Source organism: Leucopleurus acutus (assembly GCF_964270905.1).
Source record: "Leucopleurus acutus genome assembly, chromosome: 8".
NCBI lineage: Eukaryota > Metazoa > Chordata > Mammalia > Artiodactyla > Delphinidae > Leucopleurus > Leucopleurus acutus.
Window position 1 is genome coordinate 99,604,559 of NC_139151.1, and position 27,335 is coordinate 99,631,893.

General features: G+C 50.1%; 2 protein-coding genes across 2 annotated transcripts in view; both read right to left on the reverse strand.

The window, feature by feature from the left end:
* Nucleotides 1-4,252, reverse strand: part of VWCE (von Willebrand factor C and EGF domains) — a gene marked incomplete at both ends in the record, with an annotated part of 29,671 nt that extends 25,419 nt beyond the window's left edge. The window contains 4 exons of the mRNA XM_082845581.1: nt 355-483; nt 815-904; nt 1,026-1,120; nt 4,143-4,252. Of these exons, the coding sequence (XP_082701707.1) occupies nt 355-483; nt 815-904; nt 1,026-1,120; nt 4,143-4,252 (424 nt within the window). The remainder of the gene's footprint in view (nt 1-354; nt 484-814; nt 905-1,025; nt 1,121-4,142) is intronic.
* Nucleotides 4,253-8,467: 4,215 nt separating this feature from the next.
* DDB1 (damage specific DNA binding protein 1) overlaps nt 8,468-27,335 on the reverse strand; it is a 29,744-nt gene continuing 10,876 nt past the window's right edge. The window contains exons 11-27 of the mRNA XM_082843792.1: nt 26,246-26,321; nt 26,042-26,150; nt 22,807-22,985; nt 22,547-22,710; nt 22,361-22,468; nt 21,993-22,200; nt 21,104-21,199; nt 20,883-20,994; nt 19,236-19,359; nt 18,765-18,929; nt 17,945-18,039; nt 12,339-12,509; nt 11,912-12,021; nt 11,487-11,656; nt 11,189-11,291; nt 9,523-9,646; nt 8,468-8,932 (exon numbers count right to left, since the gene is read on the reverse strand). Coding sequence (XP_082699918.1) covers nt 8,849-8,932; nt 9,523-9,646; nt 11,189-11,291; nt 11,487-11,656; nt 11,912-12,021; nt 12,339-12,509; nt 17,945-18,039; nt 18,765-18,929; nt 19,236-19,359; nt 20,883-20,994; nt 21,104-21,199; nt 21,993-22,200; nt 22,361-22,468; nt 22,547-22,710; nt 22,807-22,985; nt 26,042-26,150; nt 26,246-26,321 — 2,198 coding nt within the window. The 3' untranslated portion in view covers nt 8,468-8,848. The remainder of the gene's footprint in view (nt 8,933-9,522; nt 9,647-11,188; nt 11,292-11,486; nt 11,657-11,911; nt 12,022-12,338; nt 12,510-17,944; nt 18,040-18,764; nt 18,930-19,235; nt 19,360-20,882; nt 20,995-21,103; nt 21,200-21,992; nt 22,201-22,360; nt 22,469-22,546; nt 22,711-22,806; nt 22,986-26,041; nt 26,151-26,245; nt 26,322-27,335) is intronic.

A 27,335-nucleotide genomic window follows, 5' to 3' on the forward strand; every position in this document is an offset into this window, starting at 1 on the left:
CCTGTGGGCCCTGGCACTGTGCACTCCACAGGTGATGGCCCCATTATGGGGGGGACTGTCATTGTCCTTACTTGTCTCCCTGCCTCACATTCTGAAGCAACATAAGAGCAGGGACTGCCCTCGTAACCCCAGCCCCAGCTCAGTCCCCGGTCCACGAGGTGTGCTCAATAAGTATTTGTGAGATAGCAGAAGGGGCATATTTCTTGTGTTTGCCTGCCTGCCTGCTCACTCTTAAACTTCAGAGCTGCTCGTGGCTCAGCTTTGCTCAGGCATCTCTCCAGAGACCGTCCTGGGAGGACAGGGAAGGGACCTCATTCCCGCCCGCCCCCTCCCCGCTGCTCCCACGCCTCTCACCGGTACACCTGATGCCGATAGCTGTCTCTGTCATCGAGAAGCCCACGGGACACACTCGGGCCACCTCCTGACAGCCACCATGGTTACAGGTGAGGTCACAGCCGTACTCCCCACAGGGTCCATGGGCTTCTGAAACAGGCACCGCACCTGTGAGCATGCGCCACTTCACAGTCCCAGCCGCCCCCCGCCTTCCCCGGCTCCTCCTAAATTCTGCTGGGAAGGGGGCTCTGGAGGCAAAGAGGCCTGAGTTTAAATTCAGCTCTGCCACTTACTGGCCGTGTAACCCTGGGCGAGACACTAGCTTCTGTGCCTCAGTTTCATCATCTATAAAATGGGAATGAGAATGCCTACCTAATAGGGTTGTTTGAAAATGATATGCTAGGGCACAACTGCCCAGTGCCTGGCACATTCTCAGTGTAAATAGAGTTCTTCCCATCAGCCATTGCCCGCCCCCAGTTACCTGGGCAGGTGGGCCCTTGCTCTCCATCCTGGCAGGAGCAGACATTGGGAGCGATGCAGATGCCACTCCCGCAGCCAAAGGAGCAGAGGGCTGAGAGGATAAAGACAGGTGAGGGATTGGGGACTGGGGCCCCCAATCTGTCCCTCAGGCAAGCCCAGGGAATGAGCGCCCTGCTGTGGAGGATGTTTGGGGCATGGGGACAGGCACTTACGAAGGGTGCAGTGTCCACTGCCCATGGAGGGCGCCCAGCCAGGGCAGCAGCCACTCCCGAACCCCGAGAGGCAGACGTGGGGGCCCAGCCGGCGTCTGCAAGAGAGGAGAGAGCACCTTCCACATTCTGTACCAAGGGGAGGATTCATTTACTGGGCAGTGAAAGCCTCCCAGCCAGTCAGTATGTCAGTCAACAAACAGTTCTGGAGACCTCCTCCACCCCCCACTCCTCGGGAGGACAATGGGAAGTTTCCATAGAAAAATGACTCAGACAGTCAGTCCCTTCTGGAGGCAGGACAAAGACAAAGGTATAAGAGAACAGACACTAGTCTCCTACAGATGCCTGCCACGTGGACACAGAGCAAAGAGGGTCTAAGAGCTGAGGATAGAAGACCGCAGTGGATGAAGAGCCGCAGGGATGGCTACCTCAGGGCCTTTGCACGTGCAGTCCCCTCTGTCAGGAACGTTCTTCCCCAGACACACAGAGCTCCCCCACTCCTGTAAAAGGTCTCTCTGCTTATGTCACCTTCTCAGAGAGGCCCTACTTGTCCACCCGTACCTTGCTTTATTCTGCTTCATAACACTTGCTTCCTGGGACATTAAATTACTTATTAGTTTGTTGATTTGTTCATCGCCTGGCTCCCCTACCACTCCCTGAGGACAGGGGCTTCATCTTTTTTCTTCAACTCCGCAGCAAGGGCAGCGCCTGGCACATCATAGGTGCTTAATAAATGGCTGTTGAGGGAAAGGTTGAGAAGGGAAGCCAACAGTAAAGAAGAAGGGGGAACTGGAGAGAAGTCATTCCCCAGGTGACATCTCTGGGATGGGGGAGGGGGCATCAGTGAGCTGCCCAAAGGAGTGAAGGGGAATCCAGTGTGCTGGAGGCTGGGTGAGGCAGTCCAGCCGTGAACAAGCCACTTTCCCCACCTTCAAGGGGCGGACAAGGAACCAGGTATAACGACATAGCAGGACAAGTGCCAGAACATTACAGGCTATGGAGGCCCAAGGAGCTCAGGGGAGGTTTCCTAGGCTGAGGCTGGAGAGAGAGTAGGAGCAGCCGGTGAGAATGGAGGAATGTTCTAGACAGGAGCTGCATGTCCATGGGCCTGGAGGGGGACAGAGACGATGACTAGAACTGGTTCTGGGATGGGATGGGCAGAGGATGATGAAGTCCAGCCTGGTTTGAACTGGGAATCCTGCTGCAAAAGAATAGGGAAAAGAAAACCCTTCCCAGGGACTTCCGTGGTGGCACAGTGGTTAAGAATCCACCTGCCCATGCAGGGGACACGGGTTCGAGCCCTGGTCCGGGAACATCCCACATGCCACGGAGCAACCAAGCCTGTGGGCCACAACTACTGAGCCTGCGCTCTAGAGCCCGCGAGCCACAACTACTGAGCCCGCGTGCCACAACTACTGAAGCCCAAGCACCTTGAGCCAGTGCTCTGCAACAAGAGAAACCACCGCAGTGAGAAGCCCGCGCACCGCAACGAAGAGTAGCCCCCGCTCACCACAACTAGAGAAAGCCCGCGCGCAGCAACAAAGACCCAACGCAGCCAAAAATTAATTAATTAATTAAAAAAAAAAAAAGAAAACCCGGGCTTCCCTGGTGGCGCAGTGGTTGAGAGTCCGCCTGCCGATGCAGGGGACGCGGGTTCGTGCCCCGGTCTGGGAGGATCTCACGTGCCGCGGAGCGGCTGGGCCCGTGAGCCATGGCCGCTGAGCCTGCGCGTCCGGAGCCTGTTCTCCGCGGCGGGAGAGGCCACAGCGGTGAGGGGTCCGCGTACCGCAAAAAAAAAAAAAAAAAAAAAAAAGAGAGAAAAGAAAACCCTTCCCAACTGTGTTCTATAGAGCACCCATGATGTGCCAGGCACGGCAGCAGGCACTGGGGACGTGAATGGAAAGACCCAGTCTGCTCTGCGGGAGAATAATCTGTGTCAAAAGTGACAAATATTCTAGAAAGAGAAACTCAGGACACATGGCAAAACAGAAATGTCTGCAGAAAACTGTCCCTGGAGCCTCCAAGAGCCTTTTCGCTCTCTGAAGTCATCACAGAAGAAGGGGCCCTGGAAGTGGGTGGGGGATGCAGCAGGGATGTCTCACCCGCTGCCCTCGCTGGAGCGATTAGGGCAGCAGCTTGGGAAGGAGAAGCCGGCAGCTCCTGCTCCTCAGATGGGGCTCTCAAAGGGACGGGGGTGCCACCAAAGCGGCAGATGGAAAGATTCCCGGGAGGCTGGTGGAGCCTCACCCTCAGGTGGGCAGGGGCCGAGCGCCCGCCAGAGCGCCCCAAGGAACCTAGGGCGGGCGGTGACGGGGAGACAGGTGGTAGGCAGGAAGGCTCTGACACGCCGCGGAGCCGGGCCGATCTGAGCAGGAACTGGCGGTGGCTGCGGAACACACGTGCGAGTTGCGAGCCTGGCGGGGCCGCCCCCCCGCGCGCCCCCGAGGCCGTGGCCGCGGGCCAGGCCGCCCGCTGACACCGTGTTCCCTAGCTCGGAGCATCACGCACACACGCGCTCGGCCCGCGGCGGCCCGGCCTCCGCCGGGAGGAGACGCTAGGGGAGGGCGACATCAATCGGGAAAGCAAAGGGGCAAAACACCCAACCCCCGCCCGCGCGCACACACAGGCGGAAACCGAAACATAACCCAAAGAGACCCCGGCGGCTACAAGGTCCACGGCGTGCGCAGAGCCTGTACACAGGGAAAGCCCCCAGCCTCAGAGCGGCCAGAGCCGCGGGGCAGGCCAGGCACTGCCTAGGCAGAGCCACGGGCACGTTCGGGAGCGAAAGCCAGCCAGTTCGGAGACCAGGTTGCACGTCCCGGGGTCCCTTCGCCAGGGATCGGGGCTCCACGGGACTCAGTGCGGCTCACCTAGCGCCTGGATCTCCGTTCCCCCCGCCAGATCCCAATCAGGACAGCCCCGGCCAGGGGCGCAGAACGGGCACCCGCCCAGAGCACAAGCTGCTGTCCCTTTGTCCGGACCTCCTGGGCTGCGCCCGCGCGCGGACAGTGGCCCAGGGGGGCGCCCCGATCCGCAGCTCCGGGACGCCCCTCCGCGCCTCCCCGCACCGCGCCGGTAGCGCTCCCGCGGAGGGGCAGGGGAGGGGCGCGGGGCGCTTACCTCTCGGCCCCGAAGTGCCCGGGCGTCTTCCTCCCGGTGTAGCCACGGGCCGGGGTCCCCGGCAGCAGGAGCGCGACGCAGGCGGCCCGGAGGAGCAATCCGGCCCACATGACCGGCAGCGGCGGGTCCCCCCGGCTCGGCTAGGCTCCGGCGCCGAGCGCGGGGGAGGGGGCTGCCGGCCCTCGCCCCTCCTCCTGGCGCCGCGGGGAGCGAACCAGCGAGCCCCGAGCTGGCACGCGGAGCCGAGCAGGGGGGCTGGGGACTCCGAGAGGAGGGGCACGGGGCCGCGAGGAGACTCGGCGGACGGCGGGGCGGGGGGTCTCTGGCACCTCGGAACGAAACACACAAAAGGCAAAGGCGCCCGCCTGCCGGTGGCCATCAGGGGAGGCGCGGAGCCCGGGGCGGGGTCAAAGATCAGGGACCCCTGGGGGCGGGGTTTCGTCCTCGGCCCACACCCCCGGCCCGGGTTTGGGAGTCGGCTTCCTGCGAAGGGCTATGGGCGTCAGGCTGAGGCCCGGGGAGGAAAGAGACTCCGGGAACAAGGCTGGAGCAGGAGGCTGCGCGCCCCGGGCATTGCTGGTCTAGGTAGATCCCGAGATGACTGTGTTGTACAACGTGGGACGCTGGGTCGTTTCGCTGCTGAGCACTTCTAGGCCGGCCCCCAGCCTGCCAACAGGTCTGCACCCTAACCCTGGGTGCGCTGGTCAGTGGGTCCACCTGCTCCCTGGTCAGGGGGCACTAGACAGTCTTGAACCCACAGATTCCTCTTTGTCCCCTTCTGCAGCTGCCTCAGGTCACAGTCAGAAATGGTAGGCAGGGAAGTGGTGAGCAGGTGGCGGATGAAAATCAGGACCATCCAGCTGGGAGAAAGCTGAAAGTTTGACTAAATCCTACCTTCAGCTCTGTGCAGGAACCTTCCCTAGCCGCCCAGACCCCATCAGTCAAGCTTTGGCTTAAACACTTCCAGGGACGAAGACCTATCAAAAGGCAGCCCAATCCAATTTTGAGTAACTCCATTTGTTAGGAAGTGTTTTTTCTTCCCAGTTCAATAACCCCAGCTCCTTTGGTTCTACCTCTGCAGTTCCCACTGGGTACCTCAGCCTGTCACTGAAGTCCTTAACACTGGTGGCCACAAATGAACATGGTGTGCCAGCAGTGGTCTGGACTCTTGCCTCCTTCCTTCCAGATGCCATACTTCTAACAACACAGTCTAATATTACCTGGCTTTTTTGGCAACCCCATGATGCTGTTAGTTCATAACAAAGTTTACATTAAAGGGAAGCCTCAGATGCTTTTTGTTGTCATGTCTTTTGTTATTAAACACAAGCTACTAAGCCGATTTCCTTACCTGAACCTGTGTGGTTGAGTTTTTGCAGATGTTCACTTTAGGGCTGTTATCTCACCTTGTTAGTTTTGACCCATCTAAGTAACACATTTTCAACAAGTAGGTTGCCAAAATATTCTGTATCGTGAGATGAATGCTACTTCCATATTTATGTCCATTCTGAGTCCTAAGGACCCTTAGGCCGTCTTTCCTTTTTGTCTCAAACATCCAAAGGTGCACTTTCCCCCTCTGCCGTTCAGACTGCATTCCTCACTGTCACTTACAAAGTACTTCAATGCCCACCTTCAAGGTCCAGAGTCAGAAATCTAGCCCTGAATTATTCAATAGGGATAAACAAAGCCCTTCCTTCACTTGAGCCTGCAAAATATATCGCACCACTGCCCTTATCATTCCTACCTAGACCACCACTCAATGTCAAATAAGTGCCCATTCTTCCTGGCCCTAAAAGCTACCCACAAGTTCTTAACACATTTACACGGGACAAGGCTCCTTTTACACACCTGGCACTCCTTGTGCCATCTTCTCTCACACTTCCGCACACCTCAGCTTTCTCCATTCTAAACTCGACTACTTTAGGGTGCCCCAACCCCTCCATAGCTCATCCCTGTAACTCTGGCAGGCTTTGCTCCATATTGGTCAGTGGGCAGCTGCAATGACTGAGATGCAAGTTTGTGCTTAAAGAAAATCCTCATCTACCCTCAGCAGGAGGAGCTCAGGACATTTAAGACTAAATTCCTACCAGTGAATTTTGAAAGAAACTTCCTCAACAGCCCCTGACATTTCTTTCATTTCCCATTTCTTTGACCTTACGGCATTCACCTTGCTCCTCACATCGTTTGCGTCTTTAGTTTGGTTTTCACCATTTTCTGCTTTCCTTGTCTTTTGGTTTGTTTGCCCTTGAGGCTTCTCAGAGTTTGGACCCTGAGAGTCGCTCACTTAATATCATTCATCTTCAAGGACCAGTTTGGGCACTTATTAGTTCCTCAGTGTTTCCTCCCCAGTTCTGTGGCTTGTGGCTTCTCAGTTACAAAAGGGACCCTCCACCGAGGGCGGAGGATTCAAGTTGTTGTTGGCTGTAGAAAGAAGGCCTCTGGCTTGTGACCCTTCCAAATGGTCATGTGATGAGTCAGTGTTTCTATTATTCTCCCAAAGGTCCATTCGTGCAGAGGCCTGGAGTGAGGCGAGCTCATCAGCGCCTACATGGAAAGGAGCCATTCCAGCTGGCTGTAGCAACGCTCCAAAGGCAAACTTTCACCCTGGGAGAGGTGATTAATGGTTTTAAGAGGGATGTGGGAGTGTGGCAGTAGAGCATCAGTCTCCAAAGGACTGCTGGAATTCAGTCCGGAGTGAATATACCCAGGATTGTAGGAAACAAAAAACTACAAGGACTCCAGTTTCCAGAGTCAAGACTGAAGCCACTGGTTAAGTAATAACCTTCTACTGAACGTAGCAGGTCTCCGTGGCTGCAGGTCAGACCACTGAAAAGCATCAGAATCATAATCCCACCACATTCTGTTTTTCTGACCTTGGCACCTTATAGTCAATCCTCCCATCTAGGATTACATTTTTTAAATCATCACAATCTGGAGGCCGTTGCTTGCCTGCCTCACTAAAGCTGGTCTCTGGCATGGGGGCAGCCTTTTCAATTCAAACCATGACTTGAAGAATTCAAATCACAGTGTTGAGTTTCAAGTTCAAACTGTGGTTTTTGAGAGATGATTATTTTTTCCCCTAAGACCCTTATCCTCCACCCTCAGAAACCCCAGGAGAGTAAGGAGAAAAGAACCGTAAAGAAACACAAGGAATGCTTCCAGGGAAGGAAACTTACTCCGGAAGACCCCCAAAGCAGAGATGCTTCCTTGCTCTTTTCCTTTTAAGCTAGAATCTCTCAAAACCACAGTTTGAACTTGAAACCACAATTTTCCTGACACTGTATCAAAGGCTGGTCTTAAAGGAGCCAGCCAATATGCCTGGGATCAACCCTGCTCCACTGTTGGGACAGAGCAGCCTTTATTCCCACTGGATCACTGGTGGAAATATGGGCCCAGACACTCTGACCCACTGAGCTGAAAGAAGACAGGCTCTGTGTGCTGGATAGAAGGGTGAACCCCAAATGTGCCCTTCTCCTGTATTTTCAAACCTAAGGCACCAAAAGTTTACTCAATTAAACCAGGAGAAATAAAATCAGAATCCAAAGCCCATGTGGCAACAGGAAGCTGGGCAGTGCGTGAGGAGCAGTGCCTGGGGGGCTAGTTGGCTGAATGTTCCACATACAACTGGCTGTAAAATGACATAAGGAAAGGCAGGCCTAGCAACCCCCAGGCCCCGCACATTACTAACACAGGCACCTGGGAATCAAACAATGACTGCAGAGTCAAGGGCAACCAAAGACCACTGAATTTCAAAAACCTGACATCCACCATCCTTGGGATCCCACCAAGAGCGATCACCTGACAAAGGAGATGTGCAGACGACAGTTCGCTACTTGAAAGGAGCGTTCCAGCAGCAAGGACAAGGGACTGCTGCAGTGGCTGTGAAGGAGGGAATGGAGCTTGCAGTAAACTGGGCACAGAGTGACTGGGATGCTGGAGAGCCGAGCAGGGTAAGAAAAGCAGAAACAAATGGATCCTTCTTAGACTCTACTTTATTAGGTAAAACTCAGAAACTAACCACCAATTCACGTCCCCCCACCTCCTTCCCTCTGAAGAAGGCAGTTCCCCAGAGACAAAAAGGCTGTGGCTTGGAGATCATCCACCATCTGCAGGTTTTCTACTCAAGCAGCCCACTGTCTGGTGGTCAGCCCTCCAGACCAAAGCTCTCAGAGGCAAGAGAAGAAAGCAAAGGAAGCTCTCATTTCAAAGACGACGAACCCCTCCCGCCCCTCCTCCCTGCTACCCACAACCTCCCCACACCCCCAACCTAAATAAAAAGATAGTGAGGACAATGCATGAGTGTGGGAGACACACACACACACACACACACACACACACACACACACACACACACACACACACACACACAGAGCTTCCTTTCAGCCAAAGAGCTGCAAAATTGCTCCCTGGAAGGAGGACAACTGGCTACACCAATCAAGGCTTGGTGGCCCAAGGTGATGGCTGGAATCATGTGAGACTGGTAAAAATCCAGGGAGAAAATATTTCACCTTCAGTCCTTTCCCAGGTCTCCAGCAAACTGGTTTTAGTTCTACAAAATCCCTGTTTCCACACAGGTAGGCCGTGGATTCTAGGGCAGCTGGCCTAGGGAAAGATTTCCCATAGCCAAGAGACAACGGCAGGGGAGGAGGAGGAGAGCAGGAGGGCTAAGCCTTCAGAGAGGGCCTGGGAAAGGGGATTCCTGCCCTCGGCTAATGGATCCGAGTTAACTCCTCCACAACCTTGATCAGGTCATCCGCAGTGGCTTCTCGCTTCATTCCACTGCCATCGTCATACTGCAACGAGGAAGGGGCAGGAGGAGAGGCTGTGAGGGCTGAGAGGGTGCTCTCCCTCCCCTGAGGAAGGGGATGCCCACCACAAGGGAGGCGCCCCATTCTACCACTGTCATGGCAGGGAGGAAGGACTCACAGTCGGAAGCCCACACCTCTCCTTGGGGGTTCAGGTCAGCAAGGTCTGTTGACAGCAAAGCTGCCCGGAGCCTGCCACCCAGTATATACTTCCCCAGAGGCACCATGTCCGGTAAGCAATGCCCCAAACCCAAGCGCCATGGAAACTTCTCTTCCCTACAGGATCCCGACCCTGCCCCCTTCCCACGGGTCTGCCAGAGATCCCAGACATGCCCAAATGTGCCCTCACTGCTAAAGTTACAGTGTTTGCTGCCTGACGGGGGAACCCACGAGCCTCAGCTTTATCTCCTTGCCCTTGGACCCCACCTTCCCGCGTGGGTAGAAGAAAACTTGAAAAGGGCCGTTAGCACGTGGGGACCGAGGGAGGGGAGGCCCCGGAGTTCTCCCGGCCTCCTGGTATGCCCGGCCCTGCAAGGGACTTGAGAAACTGGCCCAGGGCTAAACCCTGAGCAGCTCACCTGCAGGTTTGCCACAACCTCCTGCATCTTGGGCCGGCTGATGTCCAGGAAGCTCTCAATCAAGTCCCCATCGATGAAGCCTGTGGCTGGTTCTGTCTTCCGTTCAGTATGAAAGGATCTCCAGGTGGACAGGTGAGTTAAGGAAAGTGCCAATTATCTGGAAATAAGTACCCTTACTATGAGTCACCCCCACCTCTGCACAAGACCACAATCTAAAACTATCACCAGGATAAACAGGAAACAACATTTTCAACTAAAAATCACATGGCCTTTGGGACAGTGTTAGAATTTCAAAGACCTATAAGCTATTACCTCATCCAATGGTTCTTAACTAGAGTAATCGTCAAAATAACATTAAAAAAATACAGGGAATTCCCTGGTGGTCCAGTGGTTAGGACTCTGCACTTTCAATGCCAAGGGCGTGTGTTCGATCCCTGGTTGGGGAACTAAGATCCCGCAAGCCGTGCAGCGAGGCCAAAACAAATTTAAAAATAAAAAAATACAGATTAAAACAAAATACAAATATGACTCTTAGTTCAGAGCCTGGACGTGTATGGATGGCTTTTTCTTTTTTTTTTTTTTTACAAGTGCTCCATGTGAACTGGATGCTTGCCTGGGACGAACCACTCTTTAAGTCTAGTCTTGACCTTCACAGATTAATAAACTGAGGCTCGGGACTTCCCTGGTGGCGCAGTGGTTAAGAATCCTCCTGCCAATGCAGGGGACATGGGTTCAAGCTCTGGTCCGGGAAGATCCCACATGCCGCGGAGCAACTACGCCCGTGCGCCACAACTACTGAGCCGGCGCTCTACAGTCCACAAGCCACAACTACTGAGCCTGCGAGCCACAACTACTGAAGCCCACGTGCCTAGAGCCCGTGCTCTGCAACGAGAAGCCACCGCAATGAGAAGCCCACGCACCGCAACAAAGAGTAGCCCCCACTCACCACAACTAGAGAAAGCTCGTGCACAGCAACGAAGACCCAATGCAGCCAAAAATAAACAAACAAACAAACAGAGGCTCAGTAAGACAAGAGATGTGCCAAAAGTCCTGCGGGTTGTGGCAAAAACCAACCCATCAGCCTCCCTCCTCCCTCACGGACTCATAGCAGGAGCCCCTCGCCCCTCGCCCCTCCCGCCTCCCACCCCCCGCCTCCCTCGGGCTCCTTGTCTCTCTCCCATAATAAACCAACTTCCAGCAGTACTTGGATCTTAAGTGTCCCATGGGGGCTGATCCTTGGGCTTCTGGAGTTTGCACATTCTTTGCTTTTCCCCTCTTCCGTTAGCCTCTCTAGTGAGGGTCCTCAGACACTACTGCCTCCAACAAGATCTCTGAAAGGACGTTCTGAAGTTGTGATCTAAACTTACGTTTGACAAGCAACACCAGAAAGGCCAGAGGCAGACACATTTCAGGAACAAAAATGTACATTTTCAAGATGAACCAGTGAAGCTGGGTGATAAGTACATGGGGATTCAATACACTGTTCTCTCCACTACTGTGTGTTTGAAATTTTCCATAAGGTTTTTTAAAAGCCTGTTCCCCACGGGAACCTAGTCAAGACATTTCCTAAACGGACAGCAGTTTCCAGAGGCTGCTTAGGGTAATATAGCTCTCTGCCTGGGTCAGGACGTGCTTCCTAGCAAGGGGGCACCTCTGGGAAGGATATAAGGAGTGTTCAATCTTGCCCACACTTTTGATGACTTTATTGAGTCGATTCTGCATGTCCAACAAGAGGTTGTACCAGCTCTCTGACAGTGAGGTCACCAGGCCTGAGGAAGCAAAGGGAACAGGGAGCTGCAGAGTGGGCACTGCCCGCCAAGGGCAGCCCAGGCAGCAGCACGAGGAAGGAAGAGCTGGCCACAGGCTCCTCCGCGAAACCCTGCTCTCCCTCGTCCCCCAAAATGGGAACGCTGCTCTCAGGAAGGAGGCCTGCACGGGGTGCGCCCCACAGAGGTCACCCTTACCAATCATGCCGTTGACCGTGCCGAAGAGCACCGAGCCCTGGGTAGGGGTGGAGGTCTCGCCCAGATTCTGCATGACCAGAGAGCCATGGCAAAAGACGTTGACAAACTCGCCCAAGTGGAAGAGCCCAACCTCCTGGAGGTGCTGCCGCTCCTCGTCAGTGGTGGCAGCGCTGCGAGGCAATGCGAGAAACTCACTACCCAGACTTCTGTCCCCGCGACAGGGCCCTGACAAAGACTGCGTGCAGCAGACAGATTCCCCAGTGAGCCCACCCGCTCCACAGCAGAGGATCCAGCCTGAAGAGCTCATCTCTGTGGCCTGCCTGCCTCATGGAAACCCTAACCCTCTGTGAAGAGGAGCACCGGAGCCTGAGAGAGGACCCAGCGTCCTCATTCCCCACAGACCATACCCACAGCTGGTCACTCACCTATCCTTCTGACACACAAACAAGTTAAAGGCATTTTCAGCCCCCAGGAAATTGTCATCATCCAAGATTTCCACAGCACTCATCCAGTTGGGGTTAAAGTCTCGAGCAATCTTAAAAAAGACAAGGTACAAAAGGAAACACAATCAGCAGTTTGCATGGAAGCCATTGCTGAGACTTGGCCAAGAGCCTGCCCTGCCCCGTGTTTAACAACCACCCCTTCAGAGAGATTCTCCCCACAGTCTGGCCAACTCAGCCTAGAAATGGAGCCTACTCAGAGCTGTTGGCGGTTTCTCAGAACACTTAATGGATGCAGAATGTAGGCTCCAGGGACGACATTTCTGCCCTCACTGGGCTTGATTATCCCTCACCACCAAGAAACACCCGCGGGGTCGCAGCTTAAGGGAGCAGTCTGCCCCCGCCCCACTACCTCTTCGAAGTTGCCCTCCATTGGCTTGTAGGCCAGCAGCAGCACCGAGCGCATCAGGTCGCCCACCAGGATGAAGTCGCCCTTGGTCTTCAGGTACAGGGCCATGATGTTGTTGTAGTGGTTGCACTCGGTGCGGAGCTCCTTCTCCGTCGTCCACTCGTAAAGCCGCACCTGGCACGGGCATTGCACTTCTGTCAACTCGAGGGGCCCGAACCCTCCTTAAGCCTCCATCTGCAGCATCATTTATCCAAGTGCAATGTGGGGTGTGAAGTGCTTTGGTGTGGAACTTGCATGAACGTTTTTAATTTCAGTATTATGTATTTATGAAAAATGAAAATAGAATGAGCCCATGAAACTAATAATACAAAGTTTTCCTTTATATAAGAAAATGAGTCAGGGTAAAGAAAAACATTAAGTAAACATTAATGCAAGTAATACTATGCATGTGACAAGAGATGGTTTTGTGACTGAAGTCTGGTAACTGACCTACAGAAATCGCTCTGGAAAAAGAGGATCCATCTCCAATTTCCTGATCAGAAAGGAACAAGATCACCTCCCAACCAACTGCCTCTTCTAACCCCTTCTCAAAACTCATACATTCCTTGCACCTTTTGAAGTGAACCCGATGAGCAAAGAAAACAGCATGGCAAAGTCCAACAGAAGCTAAAGGACTCTAAAGCACAAGAGTCTGTGGCCACCCCTCCATCCAAAGGGAAAAAAATACCCCTTTTTTCTTCTCCACTGCAGTGTTTCTTCAGTTACAACTACAGCTCCAAAAGAATGAAGATGCTTTAGAATCAGCAGATAGATGAACAGATACTCGGCACAGCCCAGCCCTGGCAGACCCTTCAGGGTCCAGGCAGCCCCACCCATGGCCTCTGCACATGCAGACACTCTGGACAGAATATATTAAGCCACGATTTCTCGAGATGTGTCCAAAGGACCCTAGCTCCACAGGTATGCACTCCAAGAGTCATTCGTAATAATTACAAGGGCTACCACACCTCCATTGGCAGGGTCAAGGGAGCCCAGAACACCCCAGACTGGGGTAAGCCCAGCCTGACTGGGCCTCCAGTCCTCCAAGAGTGGAGTAAAGTAGAGGCCAAGAGCTCCACACGCTCCTGGGAACACACCCCACACGCCCCTCTTCATACTCCCAGCCTCCCTTTCTGCCGTGGAGATAGTCAGGACCAAGGTCAGACACCACCAAAATCCAAGACTCCCACTCTCAACCCAACAGGTCCTAGATCCCCACTGTCCAATATGGTAGCCACTAGACACATGGCTACAAATACCTGAAATGTGGTAAGCCCAAATTGAGATGTGCTTTAAGTGTAAACCACACACAAGATGTGGAAGTCTTGGTATGAAAAAAATGTAAAATTATCTCACTAATAATTTTTTATATTGATTACATGTTCAAGTAATACTTTAGATGTACTGGGTTAAATAAAATACATTACTAAAATTAATTTCACCTACTTTGAACTTTTATTCATGTGGCTACTAGACAGTTTAAAATTACACATGTGGCTCCTGTATTTCTATTACACAGCAACGGACGTCTTATAATCTGACCCCTCCCAATTCCTGCATCTGTTCACTGTACCCTCTGGAATACATGGTCACTAGTCACAGGCAGCCTGCTCTCTAGCTGATCCCTTGTCAGTCTAACTGAAATGTGGATCTTTCAAAAGGGCTCTGTGGCCCTCTCAACTTGGCTATTCTCTCTCCCACTGTCCCTCGTACCACTGGGACTACAGGGAGGACAGCCTTCCATGCATCCTGCCTGCCTCCTAAACATGCCAGTTCTCAAGTTCACACCACCAGACAACTACCCCACTGTCACATCTCCACCCCCAGGCCATCACTCTCTCCTAACATAACACCCCAGTAATTCTTGGTGACTTTAATATTCACAGAGAAGATCCTTCCAATACCCTGATCTCTGTCCTTTTCTGACCCCCCCCCTTCCCCACGTATTTTGTCCATTCCTATGGTCACCCCTTAAGAGCCTGTCATTAAAAATAACTCCAGAATCTTTTGTCCCCAGTTTCACTGCTTCTCAGATGCCCAGAGTCCATCACCACAATCCTTGTCTTACGGATTCTCCACTCCCTTGCCCCTCTCTCCCTCGATCATGCTCACCCAACAAAAACAGACTTCGGTAAAATTAATTTTCAACTACAAGCTGAGGAAAAACCACCAACCAGCATGACTGGTCTCATTTTAAATTCATACCTCCTCCACTCTCCTCAAAACTCTAATACCATGGGCCTCCCTGGTGGTGCAGTCGTTAAGAATCCACCTGCGATTGCAGGGGACACAAGTTCAAGTCCTGGTCCGGGAAGATCCCACATGCCGTGGAGCAACTAAGCCCGTGCGCCACAACTGCTGAGCCTGAGCTCTAGAGCCCACGAGCCACAACTACTGAAGCCCAGGCACCTAGAGCCCATGTTCCGCAACAAGAGAAGCCACCGCAATGAGAAGCCCACGCGCCGCAACGAAGAGTAGCCCTCGCTCGCCACAAATAGAGAAAGCCCACGCGTAGCAATGAAGACCCAACACAGCCAAAACTAACTAACTAACTAAATAAAAACTCTAATACCTCCTCTTCCAGCCTTCCTCTCAGCTACTTCACAGAAGATGGACACAACCAAAGGAGGATTTCCACCTGCTTAGACCACCTGTGCATTAGAGCCCCTTAGCTACTCAACACATGGCTCCAGCAACTCTCCTTTAATGGACCACTGCCATCAGCTAGAAATGTGCAGCAGTATTTCCTAATTTAAAAAATTAAAAACTCTCCTGTGCTGACATTCCCCTGTAGCTACCCCATTACTCTCTTCTTTATTGCAAAACTCCTGGGAAGGGTTTCCTGATCCTAGTTGTCCTCGCCTCCTCGCCCTGGTTGAACCCTCTCCAGTCAGGTTCCATCCCCACCACTCAACCAAAAGAGCTAAACCAATGGCCATTTCTCGATCCTTATGTTATCTGACCCACCGACAGCACCTGCAGTTTATCACTTCCCTCCTGCTTCAAATACTTTCTTTCCATGGCTTCCAGAACACTTTTCTTGGTTCCTCTCCTACTTCACTAGGCACCTCCTCTCTGTTTGGCTGGATCTTCCTTCTCGTCCCAACTTTGAAAGGCTGGAGGGCCCCAGGGCTCAGTCTTCAGATCTCTCCTCTACCCACTCTCAGCAGGTAGGTGATCTCAGATGATCTCCGCCACTCTCAGCTTTACATGCCACCTAGTAACTGCCACACTAGTATCTTCAATCTGCTTCTTGCTAGAACCCATACCTCTCTCATCCACCTACCTACCTGACATCTCCACTGAGATGACTACTGAAACTTAGCATTTTCAAAACCAAACCTCTGGTTTCCCCACTGCAACATAAGAAGAAATATACATTTGGTCTCTGCCCCCGGTTCCTGACAGAAAGCTCCTAAAACCTTTGTAATTTCCTAATAGGAATGTTTTACACAGAGCTCCTAAATCCTTTGGAATTTCCTAGGTGATAGGCGTCTTTCGTTCTAATGATGCAATTCTTGGTGGTTCCTGGATAGCTACAGGATGGGGGCTGGTCACCAGAAAGACCAAGCCATGAACAGAAGCTTGGAACTTTCAGCGCCACCCCCATCCTCCAGGGAAGAAAGAGGGGCTGGAGACTGATTTAATGATGGATCATGCCTATATACAGAAGCCTCTATAAAAATCTCTAAACTATGGGGTTCAGAGAGTTCTTGGGTTGGTGAATACAGCCACATACTGGGAGGGTAGTGCATTCCAACTCCACGAAGACAGAAGTTCCTGCCCGCAGGACCCTTTTGGACCTTGCCTTACGCACCTCTCCATCTGGCTATTAATTTGTATCCTTTATAAAATCCTTTGTAATATGCCACCAAATATAAGTAAACATTTCAAATTTTGTGAGCCCTTCCAACAAATTATCAAACCTAAGGGGGGGGTGGGGAATTTGGGGAACCCCTGACTTTGTACCAAGTCAGACAGAAGTTTGGGGACCACTACTTGGGACTGGGGTTTGAAGTAAGGACAGTCTTGTGGGACTGAGCCCTTAAACCTGTGAGGTCTGACACTAACTCTGGGTGGCTAATGTCAGAATTCAATTAAATTATAGGACGCCTGGTTGGAAAACTGGTTGGTATAGGGATTAAAAACCCCATACATATGGTGTCAGAAGTGTTGTGAGTAAAGAACAGTTTTCCTTTCCCCTCCAAACCTGCTCCACTCACAATCTCCCCCCATCAGTACAGAGCAATACCATCCTTGTTACTCAAGCCGAAACTCTTGGCCCTTTATTCCCTTCTCACGCCTCATCTTCAATCCATCACCAGAGCCCCTCAATACTAACATCTGCAGAATCTGACTACCCTTCACCTCCTCTATCAGCACCCTGCCCCCAGCAACCATCAACTGCTATCTGGATCATCACCAGAGCCTCCTAACTGATCTCACTGCCTCTACTCTTGGTCCCCTACGACCTTTCCCAGGATGCGCAATGAGCTTTTCGAAATATAACTACAGTCATGTCACTCATTCGCTCGAACCCTCTAGAGGTCTCCATCACCCTCAGAGTAAAACCCAAGGTCCTTACACACTCGGCCTATCAGGTTCCGCAAGTGCTGGCCCTCCGCTGCCTCTCAGACTCATCTCCCGTCACCCAGCAGCGCCCACCTGTGCAGAGTGCAGGCAGGCTGGCCCCGGACTCCTGGCACTTGTCTTCTCCCAGACCGAGGCATGGCTTGCTCCCTCCCTTCCTTTAGGAACCTGCCCGAATGCCACTGTATAAGCAAGACCCTCCTGACCGCGTGACAAAACAGTGCCACCTCCCATGCTTGCTCTGGTACTCCTTCAGCTTTCTGTCCCGTTTTTCTCACCATGTATTTCTCATCGTCCTGGGTACACATATGTATTCTATTTGCTCACTGGCCCCAGAAGGCTAGCTCTTTGTCCATTTCATCTACTGCTACATCCCAACTACCAAAACAGTGCCTGGTATACTGCAAGTGTTCAGTTAATACTTCTTGAATGAATGTCGATTTAAAGTATTTAAATAATGTCTCTCTACTCTTGATCTTCTCAGAACCTGTAATATGATAAGATGCACCGTGAAGCTTCTAAGAAGAGGATACAGGATACAGCAGTTCCCAAATGCATTTGACCATGAAACTCATTTTTTTTTGCAAGGGAGGAGGTGGGGTCATGCCGGAAGCGAAGTGGCATATTTCACAGGCCTAGTATTTCAGGGATGTACTCAGTCAGGATAATGCGGTTTGGCTCATTTTGTTCCACAGATGAAATATTCTCACATCACGAGACATTCTAAGCGCAGGGACCATAGCTCCTACCCCTTTCTCAATTCCCGCAGCGCTTAGGATGATGTGATCGGGCTTCACATAACCAAACCTGCTGTCCGGTCCAACCCCAGCTCCCCATATTCCCAACCCCATCCTCCATACTCACTACTTTGTTATCCTTAAAATCGTGATACACGTGCAGCTTCAGGAAATACAAGGGAAACATGTTCTGTGGACAATGGTGTGAGGCCTAAGGCATGACACCAGTGGGAGGGGCCTCACCGTGCTGTTGATGCTGGCTAACAACTTCCCGTTAAATTCCACCATAGAGTACACAGCCCCTTTCACCTCCTTTTCAGCCACAGTCTGTAGTTTTCCTAGGGGAAAAAAGATACTCTTAAGTCTCCTTTATGAGCCCATACTTTAACTAATCAAAAGAATCCCATGCTTCCCCTCTGGCTCTAATTCCTGCCCCCAAAACCACTCATCTGAAAGCAGGAAATACAGAGTCAGTACACACTGGGGTTAACCACCACTGGAAGTGTGAACCCCAAATGTGCAGTGATTCTACACAGCATTCAGGTTGTGTCTCCCACCCTGAGACTCCAGATCTCTCCCTCAAGATGGAGACCAAATTCCATCTCAGCCATCTATTCTGAGATTTCGGGGCTGACAGCTAGTCTTTAGAACCATCTTGAGTAGGGGAGATGGGAAAAGATGTAGAAATGAACTCAAAGTGCTGACGCTGGGAAGAGGACCTTAAAGGCTGAGCAGCCAAGTGGGAAACACACCCTGGATTCCTACTAGGATTCCTAACTCGCGTTCTGGTCGGCATGTTCTCTTATTCATAGTTCACCTCTCCCCGTTTTTCCTTCCTTTCAAAGAGTGAAAAGGGAAGAAACACGTGCTAGATTTTATTTGTGCCTCTGCTCACATACTCCAAAACTCATTCAGATCATCAAGAGCTTAAGAGAAACATCATGAGTCTCACGTCACAGCAATTAACCCAAGTTCCTCTGCGTAACTGAGACTGAAACCTAAAAGAGTCTGCTTACATTCCCAGTTCCAAATCTCTCAAAAGCCGGAGACTGTGTCCGCTTACCATCTGAATACTGAAAGACCACAATACGACCCTGCTTGGGCTCCGCCTCTTCAGGGTACACCATGGCCGTGCCCACGATGAAGTACGTGTTGGGGTCTTTGCCCAACCTGCAGGAGACCAGGCTGAGGGCATACTCGTTCTGCAGGAACTGGTGGGCGTGGAGCACTAGAAGGGAGGAGAAGAGACGCGACTGGCTGACAATGCCCACGCAAGCACGCTTCTGTACTTGTGAGGCCCACAGCTCAGCTCGAAGTAGATCTGCCTCCTGCTATTCCTGTCTCCTCACCAACCTATTCTGACCTGAGGAGGCCCAGCACTCTGGACTCACGGCCAACTCAGAGGCCCCACCCCTTTCTGCTCCTCCTAGGATGGTCTGCCAGTGTCCATCAAATTCTGGAATACAGCAGAGCCCAGAAGAGCCTAGCTTAGGGAGGATGTAGGTACAAAATGACAGAAAGAGCTCATCTGCACCTTCAAAGGTGTGCTGGTCAATGATAAGGAGGTTATGCACCTCCACCTCTTCTCCAAAGGAGGTCTCGTGAGGGGCTGTGCTGCTGGAGAACAGCTTGCTGGAGCTGACGCTGCTGGACAGGGCCTGGGAACAGAGAGAACACACATCACCCCTCTCAAAAGCAGAACGGGTGCTGGGAACAACAGTGTGAGCATCAGGCAGGATCAGGGAACAGTGGCTGAGTCTGAACGAGGAAACCTTAAGGCTGGCCGCTTGCATGGAGCCTAAAGAACAGAGGGCTTCAAAGAGGACTCAGGGACCAAGGCTAAGGATCCACATTCCATATGGTATTAACACAGCATCCAAAACACCGCCAGAACGTAAGAGCATTAAAGAGCACTAAAACAGTGATGCTACGACATCAAGAAAGCTAACGAGAAACTCAGGTGACCTAGTAAAGTGACAGGCTTCCACTCTCTCAATGGGAGGAGCAGGAGAGCACTGCAAATAAAAAGAAAAACGTAAAGACCTTCTACTCTGGATTAAGGGAAGAAGCCATACCACAGATGTCTGCGAGCAAGGAAGGCAGAGAATATGTGGAATAAAACGATCAGCTAACATCTCCATTGGGTCTGTGATGTGCGGCTCCATATTGTCCCACTATTATCATTTTGCAGATGAGAAAACTGAAGTTGCCCAAGGTCACGCAGCTAGCAATAAACTTTGGAGTCAGTTCTGTCAGACTCCAAATGCCATGCTCTTACCTATTATACTGCACTGTTACCCATACCCTGCACAAAGCACCCAAACTGATGTTAAGAGAAAAGGAATTATTCATCAGGCAAGGCTACCAACTAGCAAAATCACCGACAGCCACGCTTACTCAAAGTTCTTCTCAAGCCTCTAATGAGGGGGCCAAATCCAGCTCACTGCCTGTTTTCATAAAGTTTTATTGGGGATTTCCCTGGTGGCGCAGTGGTTAAGACTCCGTGCTCCCAGTGCAGGGGGCCTGGGTTTGATCCCTGGTCAGGGAACTAGATCCTACACGCATGCCTCAACTAAGGAGCCGGTAAGCTGCAACCAAAGGAGTCCTCAAACCGCAACTAAGGGCCCTGCCTGCCACAACTAAGACCCAGGGCAACCAAATAAATAATTTTTTTTTTTTTTTTAAATAAAGTTTTGGGACTTCCCTCGTGGCACAGTGGTTAAGAATCCGCCTGACAATGCAGGGGACACGGGTTTGATCCCTGGTCCAGAAAGATCCCACATGCCGCGGAACAACTAAGCCCGTGCGCCACAACTACTGAGCCTACGCTCTAGAGCCTATGCTCCGCAACAAGAGAAGCCACCGCAATGAGAAGCCCGTGCACTGCAACGAAGAGTAGCCCCCGCTCACCTCAGCTAAAGAAAGCCCGTGCACAGCAGTGAAGACCCAATGCAGCCAAAAATAAATTAATTTAATTTTTTTTCTTAAATAAATAATAAAGTTTTATTGGAACCCAGCTATGCCCACCTGTTGTCTATGGTTGCCTTTGTAATGGCAGACAGAGTTGAGTAGTTGTGACTGAGATCATATGACCTGCAAAGCCAGAACTATTTACTAGCTGAGCCTTTACAGAACAGTTTGCCCCGCTCTCACACCATCTTTCTTTGTCCACTGCCCTCACCTGGGTGCTGGCGCTGGGCCTCAGAGCAGTTGTGCCGCCACTCGTGTCCTGGACTTCAATACGGCTGGAGAGGACCCCGAAGCACTGGGACACCTCCTGGTAGCAGATCTTCCTGTAAGAACAAGTACAGAGCAACAGGGCCCCCTCAGGAGAAGTCTGAGGTGCTCCACACCAACCCCCAGGGCACCCCTGCCCCCGCAGCTCCCCTACTCTGCCCTCACCTGGGAGATTCATAGAGGGGAACCGTACGAATATGCAGCTTCTGTATCTCGTCAATGGTGCCAATGGTGAGGGTGCTGTTGTTGGCCAGTGCCAGGCTGGAAAGAAGGTTCTGGGTTTAGAGTGAGTAGACCCAAGGAAGGAAAGGATTCTACGAGGCAACTCCACAAGGGGAAGGAAAACAAGGCAGAATTACACTAGCTTACCCCAGGGTAGTGGTTCTCAACTGACTCTATGCTAAATCACACCTGGGAAACATGCCTGGTCCCGCCCCTGAGATTTTCCTATTTAATTGGTCTGGTTGGGCCTAGGCTGAGATTTTTAAAAACTATTTAATACTAAAGCATTCAAATATAGAACAGTGATGCTCAAACTATCAAACCATGCTGGCATCAGAATCAGCTGGGAGGCTTGTTAAACTAGACTGCTGGGTCCAACCCTGGAGTTTCTGATTCAGTGGATCCGCGGGTGAGGCCTGAGAATTTACATTCCTAATGCGTCCCCAGGTAGTGCTGTGGCTATGAGGAGCCACACTTTGAGAATCGCTGCTCCAGGGGAATATATAAAGATCTCTGCATCAGGGGTTCTGAAACTTGACTAATCATTTGAATCGCCTACGAGGTTTTCTAAAAATATAGATTCAGATCTAGGGCTCAACCCTAGATCCACTAAATCAAACTCTAAGAAGGATTCAAAAACAATTCTGTACATTTAAAAAGGCTTCCAAGGTGTTTCTACTGCATAGCCGAGATTTGCAAACCTCTGCTCTATACTCCCATCTCAGCTGGTCACGGACTTTGTCATTAGGAAAAGGCTGGAGGGGAGGGTCTGAGGAAAACAACACGATGTCCTCACTCCTGGCTCTCGCTGAGGAAAGAAAAAGAGGCTCACCTGTCAGGGTAGCCATCTGAGTTGAGGGGACACATGTAGTTCACCTCCTTGAGGTTGACATTGGAGAAGACCAATTTGTGGTTGCTGCTGTAGATGACAGTGGGGCGGTCAGAGCAAGCAAAGACGTTGGTGGTAGAAAGAGAACGGAAAGTCCTCAATACGGTGGGCTGGGTGCCCAGAGTCACCTTCTTACGGTCGCTCAACAGGCCTACAGAAAGAACGGCATCCAGAGAAAAGAGGAAGGAAACGAAACAGGACACACAGCTGGATTGTGAAGCTTCAAAAGCAGCACCCTGAGGCTAAGAACTCTGCCAACTCCAGTACTCCAGATTTTCCGAAGAGCCCCTCACTCAAGGTGCTAGTCTCACCTGTCTCAATGTTGAGCCCAAAGTAGAAAAGCGCCCCATCTCCCAAGGCACAAAGGAGGTAGTGGCTACTCTCAAAGGTGGTCATCAGGATAGAACGAGGAATGATCTCTGTGGGAAAGAGGTACATTAAGTTCTTGTTCCAAATTCTGATTCTGATCCCAACCCAGGTCCTTAAAAGAAACACACCTCCACCCAGCATCTCTTTGTGCAGTAGCTCAAAAGAGGGCAGCTTCGCGATTCGGGCTGAGATGTCTGTCCAGAGACCAATAGCACAAAGAGGGGACATTCCACTGCTGTCCCCTAAAGGGGTGATGTCCAAGCAGGCCACTTCGTGTTCCATCTCTGTGTGGCTGAACAAGGAAGAATATGTCAGAGGAAGGAATCCAAGGATCAAAGAAGCCCCAGAGAACAGGGAGGACAAAAAGAGCAGACAGATAAACACAAACCTGATCTGTCGGAGCTCCTGAGGATGGATCTGCAGGTAGTAGAGGGCCCTTCCCACGGCTACTACTACCTGGCTGCTATTGCAGGAGGCCACACTGATGTTCTTGCCCTGAGGCTCCTTCCACTCACTGACGAGAGCTTTGGGGTCTTGAGAGACCAACCTCACAGATGCTGAAGTGATCTAGAGAAAGAAGAGCAATGTCTCCAAGCCCCTGCAGGGATCTAAACAGGGGTGAGAAGGTGGTAAATGCTGCCCTGGTGGAACCCTAAGAATAAGATCCTCTGCCACATAGATATATTTTTCCAAAGTTCTGCAATGATTAATTACATGAAGATGTCATTTTTAGCTGAAGCCCTGAAGAAGACTGGCTTCAAGCAGCTTACAGCTTACATACCTACAGGCAGAAAAAGAGAAGGCCTGTTTCACTCTGAGTAAGGCCTGGGTAACACAACCTATGGAAAGGTATCGACGGAGTAAATAAGACCTGCAACTACAAGTCTAGCTGTTTTTCTCAACCCAAAAATCAGGTCTCTAAAATATCCAAGTTCTGGGAATTCCCCGGCGGCCCAGTGGTTAGGGCTCCGCGCTTTCACTGCCGAGGGCGCAGGTTCAATCCCTGGTCAGGGAACTAAGATCCTGCAAGCCACGCGGCACAGCCAAAAAATAAATAAATAGAATATCCAAAATATACAAGTTCTTTACTATGTATGAATACATTTTATACATTTATTTCATCATTGAAATAAAACAAAAAGCAGGTTGATAACACTATTATGTATCAATACACCTTACTTATCAAAATTGAGTTTCTACTTAAAGAGGAAAGCCCTTTAGAATTATAAACACTATGGGGGATGCAGAAACACTACAAGCTGTTATTCATACTAATGAACTACAATGGGATTACATAATACTTCAAAGGGTTATTAGTCTTTCCATTTGGTAAAGAAGCCCATCATTGTAGAGAACAAACATATGGACACCAAGGGGGGAAAGTGGCGGGGGGTGGGTGGTGGTGGGATGAACTGGGAGATCTGGATTGACATATATACAATAATATGTATAAAATAGATAACTAATAAGAACCTGCTGTATAAAAAAATAAATAAAATAAAATTCAAAAAAAGAAGACATCACTATAAAGTTAAAAACAAGCCTCAAAAAAAAAAAAGTATATGAGAAGGCACATTTAGAGGGTTAGAAAGAAAGTTAGAAAAGAGGGAAGTGGACAGCTCAGGAAGGACACATCTCAAGAAAGAGGCAGCAGCTACTGGAATGTGCGCCCAATTTAGTAGGAGGGGTCATATCAGGCAGCCTGCAGTGAAGACAGGAGAAGGAAGACAGCCAGTGTAGACAGACTTTTTTGATTCCAGAATCTAGATGAAGACGGAGACAGGAAAATAGCTGGAGGGAAGTTCTGGGGTCTAGAAGGTTATTTTTTTAAGGCCAGCAAGGTTTACGTGTAATTCAAAGCTAGAGGAGCCAAAGGGGGAGGGGTGGTTGTCTTCAAGCCCCAGTGCAGGGTCTAGAGGACCAAGGACAGGGTGTGATGCCGAGCCGAGGCTGCAGGATCACAGCTCTGAGAAAGGAAAGGCTCTAGTTTGGGAGAGATCAGAAAGCAGAACTCTGGTTTCATACACAGAAAATGTGGTCCTTTTGATGGCTGAACAAAGGTGTTTCAGAAGCTTCAATGGGGAAGACTAAAGATTTTAATAAAAAACCTAATATTGCCCTTGAAAAAAAAGAGAAGAAATCCATCATTAGTAATAATTGGGCTGGTATAAAATAGGAAATCAGCTTTTGAAGGGTCTAGTCTAGTGTAAATTACAAAACCAGGGCAGCAGCATAATTCTGAAAATCAAAAAAAAAAAACAGGAAAGCCCTTTAACAAGAGATATGTGAGCTGGGGCCAGTATTCAGGCCACCAGTTAGAAAACACTGACAAAGCGATGAGTCAGTAACTGGGCACTTCCCACATTTGTTCAACAAACTGACAGAAGCTTCCCTCTGGTTTTTACCAAACCCACCACTGCCTGTTGCCTAAAAGGAAGACCAAGAGGATAAAAAGATAAAGACAGTTCAATAGTCCTCAAGCCCTCAAGTGCTATACCTGCCACAGGCAAATCACTGACTCTGCTCAGTGTGGAGAACGGCTCAAAAGGTGAGGAGGGTGTGCAAAAAACCAAGAGCATCACGGTCACTCCAAACTTAAAAAGACTGCCAGGCGTTGAGAGGTGCGAAGAAATCAGGCTCTCACAGCTAACAAAAGTGCCAAAAGGCTATATGCCCCCCATATCACAGAAAGATTTAAGATAAGGATCTGAACAGAGTTAGAACTCTGGTTATAATAATTAGCGCCCTGAAAGTGCTCCCAAAAGTCATATATGGATGGTAGCCTATGACTAGTTTTTTTCCTTCTTTGTGCTTTTCAGTATTCTCCAAATAAGTATATACTACTATTATAACACGGGGGAAAAATGTGTCTCAGAAGACAGGATATAATTAGTGTGAAAACAATATCCCCCTGCCATGATCCCATCCATAAAAGAAAATGAATAAACACAATAAACAGTCATCCCTCAGTATCCGCAGGGGACTGGTTCCAGAATCCCCCAGCCGATACCAAAATCCGCAGATGCTCAATCAAGTCCCTTATATAAAATGGAACAATAATTGCTTAGAAACTACTCACATCCTTAAGTGTATTTTAAATCATCTCTAGATTATAATACCTAATATAATGTAAATGCTATGTAAATAATTGTAAATACAGTGTAAATGATACGTAAATAGCTGCTGGTGCACAGCAAATTCAAGTTTTGCTTTTTGAACTTTCTGAAGTTTTTTTCCCCCATTTTTTTTTTCAGCCATGCCACTTGGCTTGCAGGATCTTAGTTCCCTAACCTGGGATGGAAGTGAAAATGCCAAGTCCTAACCACTGGACCACCAGGGAATTCCCATCCCAAATATTTCTGATCCAAACCCACAGATACAAAGGGCCGACCATATATACGTTTGCAAAGAAAAATTAAAGCTAAAAGGAACAACTCCAAAGTTAAGAGTTAATTAAACTGCTCTCAGTAGTGGGTGATTAGGTAATTTCAGTTTTTTCCCTAGCCTTTCTACATTACTTTTAGAGCCATAAAAACTGACTTCCAAAAATCCGGTAGTGCTCTGTACTGCACTCTAGGTCAAATTCAAGTGTAAACGAGGCCCGCCCTTTTCTCCGTTACTACCTGGATGAGTTGCTGATGAGCCACATTGCCACAGAAGAAAGTCTGCTGATCGTCCACAAAACCCATCAGTTCAGTTTCTTCCACTTCCTCTCCGTTTAACATGAGAACTCTGCAGCAGAATGGAAGGCCAGGGTCAGCCAGACCAGCTGCCCCACCTTGCAACCTTCACATGAGCACCTGGAGCTGGCACCAGACTCATCTTACCTTGTCTGGCCCACAAAAGAGAGCACCAAAGTGTCATCAGTCTCCCGATTAGGATCAGACCGCAGGGGCCATAAGCCTGGAACAAAGATCAAAGATTAAGAGGCACAGCACAGACCAACACTCCGCTCCCACAATCTAAGGAAGGAGCAGCCTAACCCCACGGGAAGAGCAAGAAATTTGGTGTCAGTCCTGAGATAAAATACCCACTCTGTTCCTCCCTAGCTTTAAGACTCTGAAGAAGTTAGATATTTTTAAAGCTGTTTGAGCCTGATATTTTTCAATTTTTCATTTGATTTTGGATGCGATAATTCATCTCCATGACTCAAAGTCAAAATTTGTTTTTTATTTTTTAATTTTTTTAAAATTTATTTTATTTTTGGCTGTGTTGGGTCTTCGTTGCTGCACATGGGCTTTCTCTAGTTGTGTCGAGCCGGGGCTACTCTTTGTTGCGGTGCACGGGCTTCTCACTGCAGTGGCTTCTCTTGTTGCGGAGCTTGGGCTCTAGGCGCAGGGGCTTGAGTAGTTGTGGCACATGGGCTCAGTAGTTGTGGCTCGCGTGCTCTAGAGTGCAGGCTCAGTAGCTGTGGTACATGGGTTTAGTTGCTCCACAGCATGTGGGATCTTCCCAGACCAGGGCTCGAACCTGTATCCCCTGTACTGGCAGGCAGATTCTTAACCACTGAACCACCAGGGAAGTCCCAAAATTTATTTTTTAAATATTTAACACAGAAGTCTCACCCCTATACCTCTCCTTCCAACCTAGCCCCCAAATAAGTAAACAATAATAGTTTATCCTTCCAATTCTTTTTAATTTAGAAAAATAGGTAAACACTGTGTTGCAAGCCAATATATACAATAGCCTATCACAAACTGTCTGCACCTTGTTTTTTCATCTAATATATGCCTGGGCCTTTATCATAACAGAATAGTTTCTTGTTTTTGACATCTGCACAGTATTTAATTGTATGGATGTAACAGTTTATTAGTTAGTTCCCACTGATGGACCCTTTTCCAGTATATTGCCACAATATACAACGCCACAATGAGTAATCTTGTATTTATGTCACTTTATACATATAAAGGTCTATGG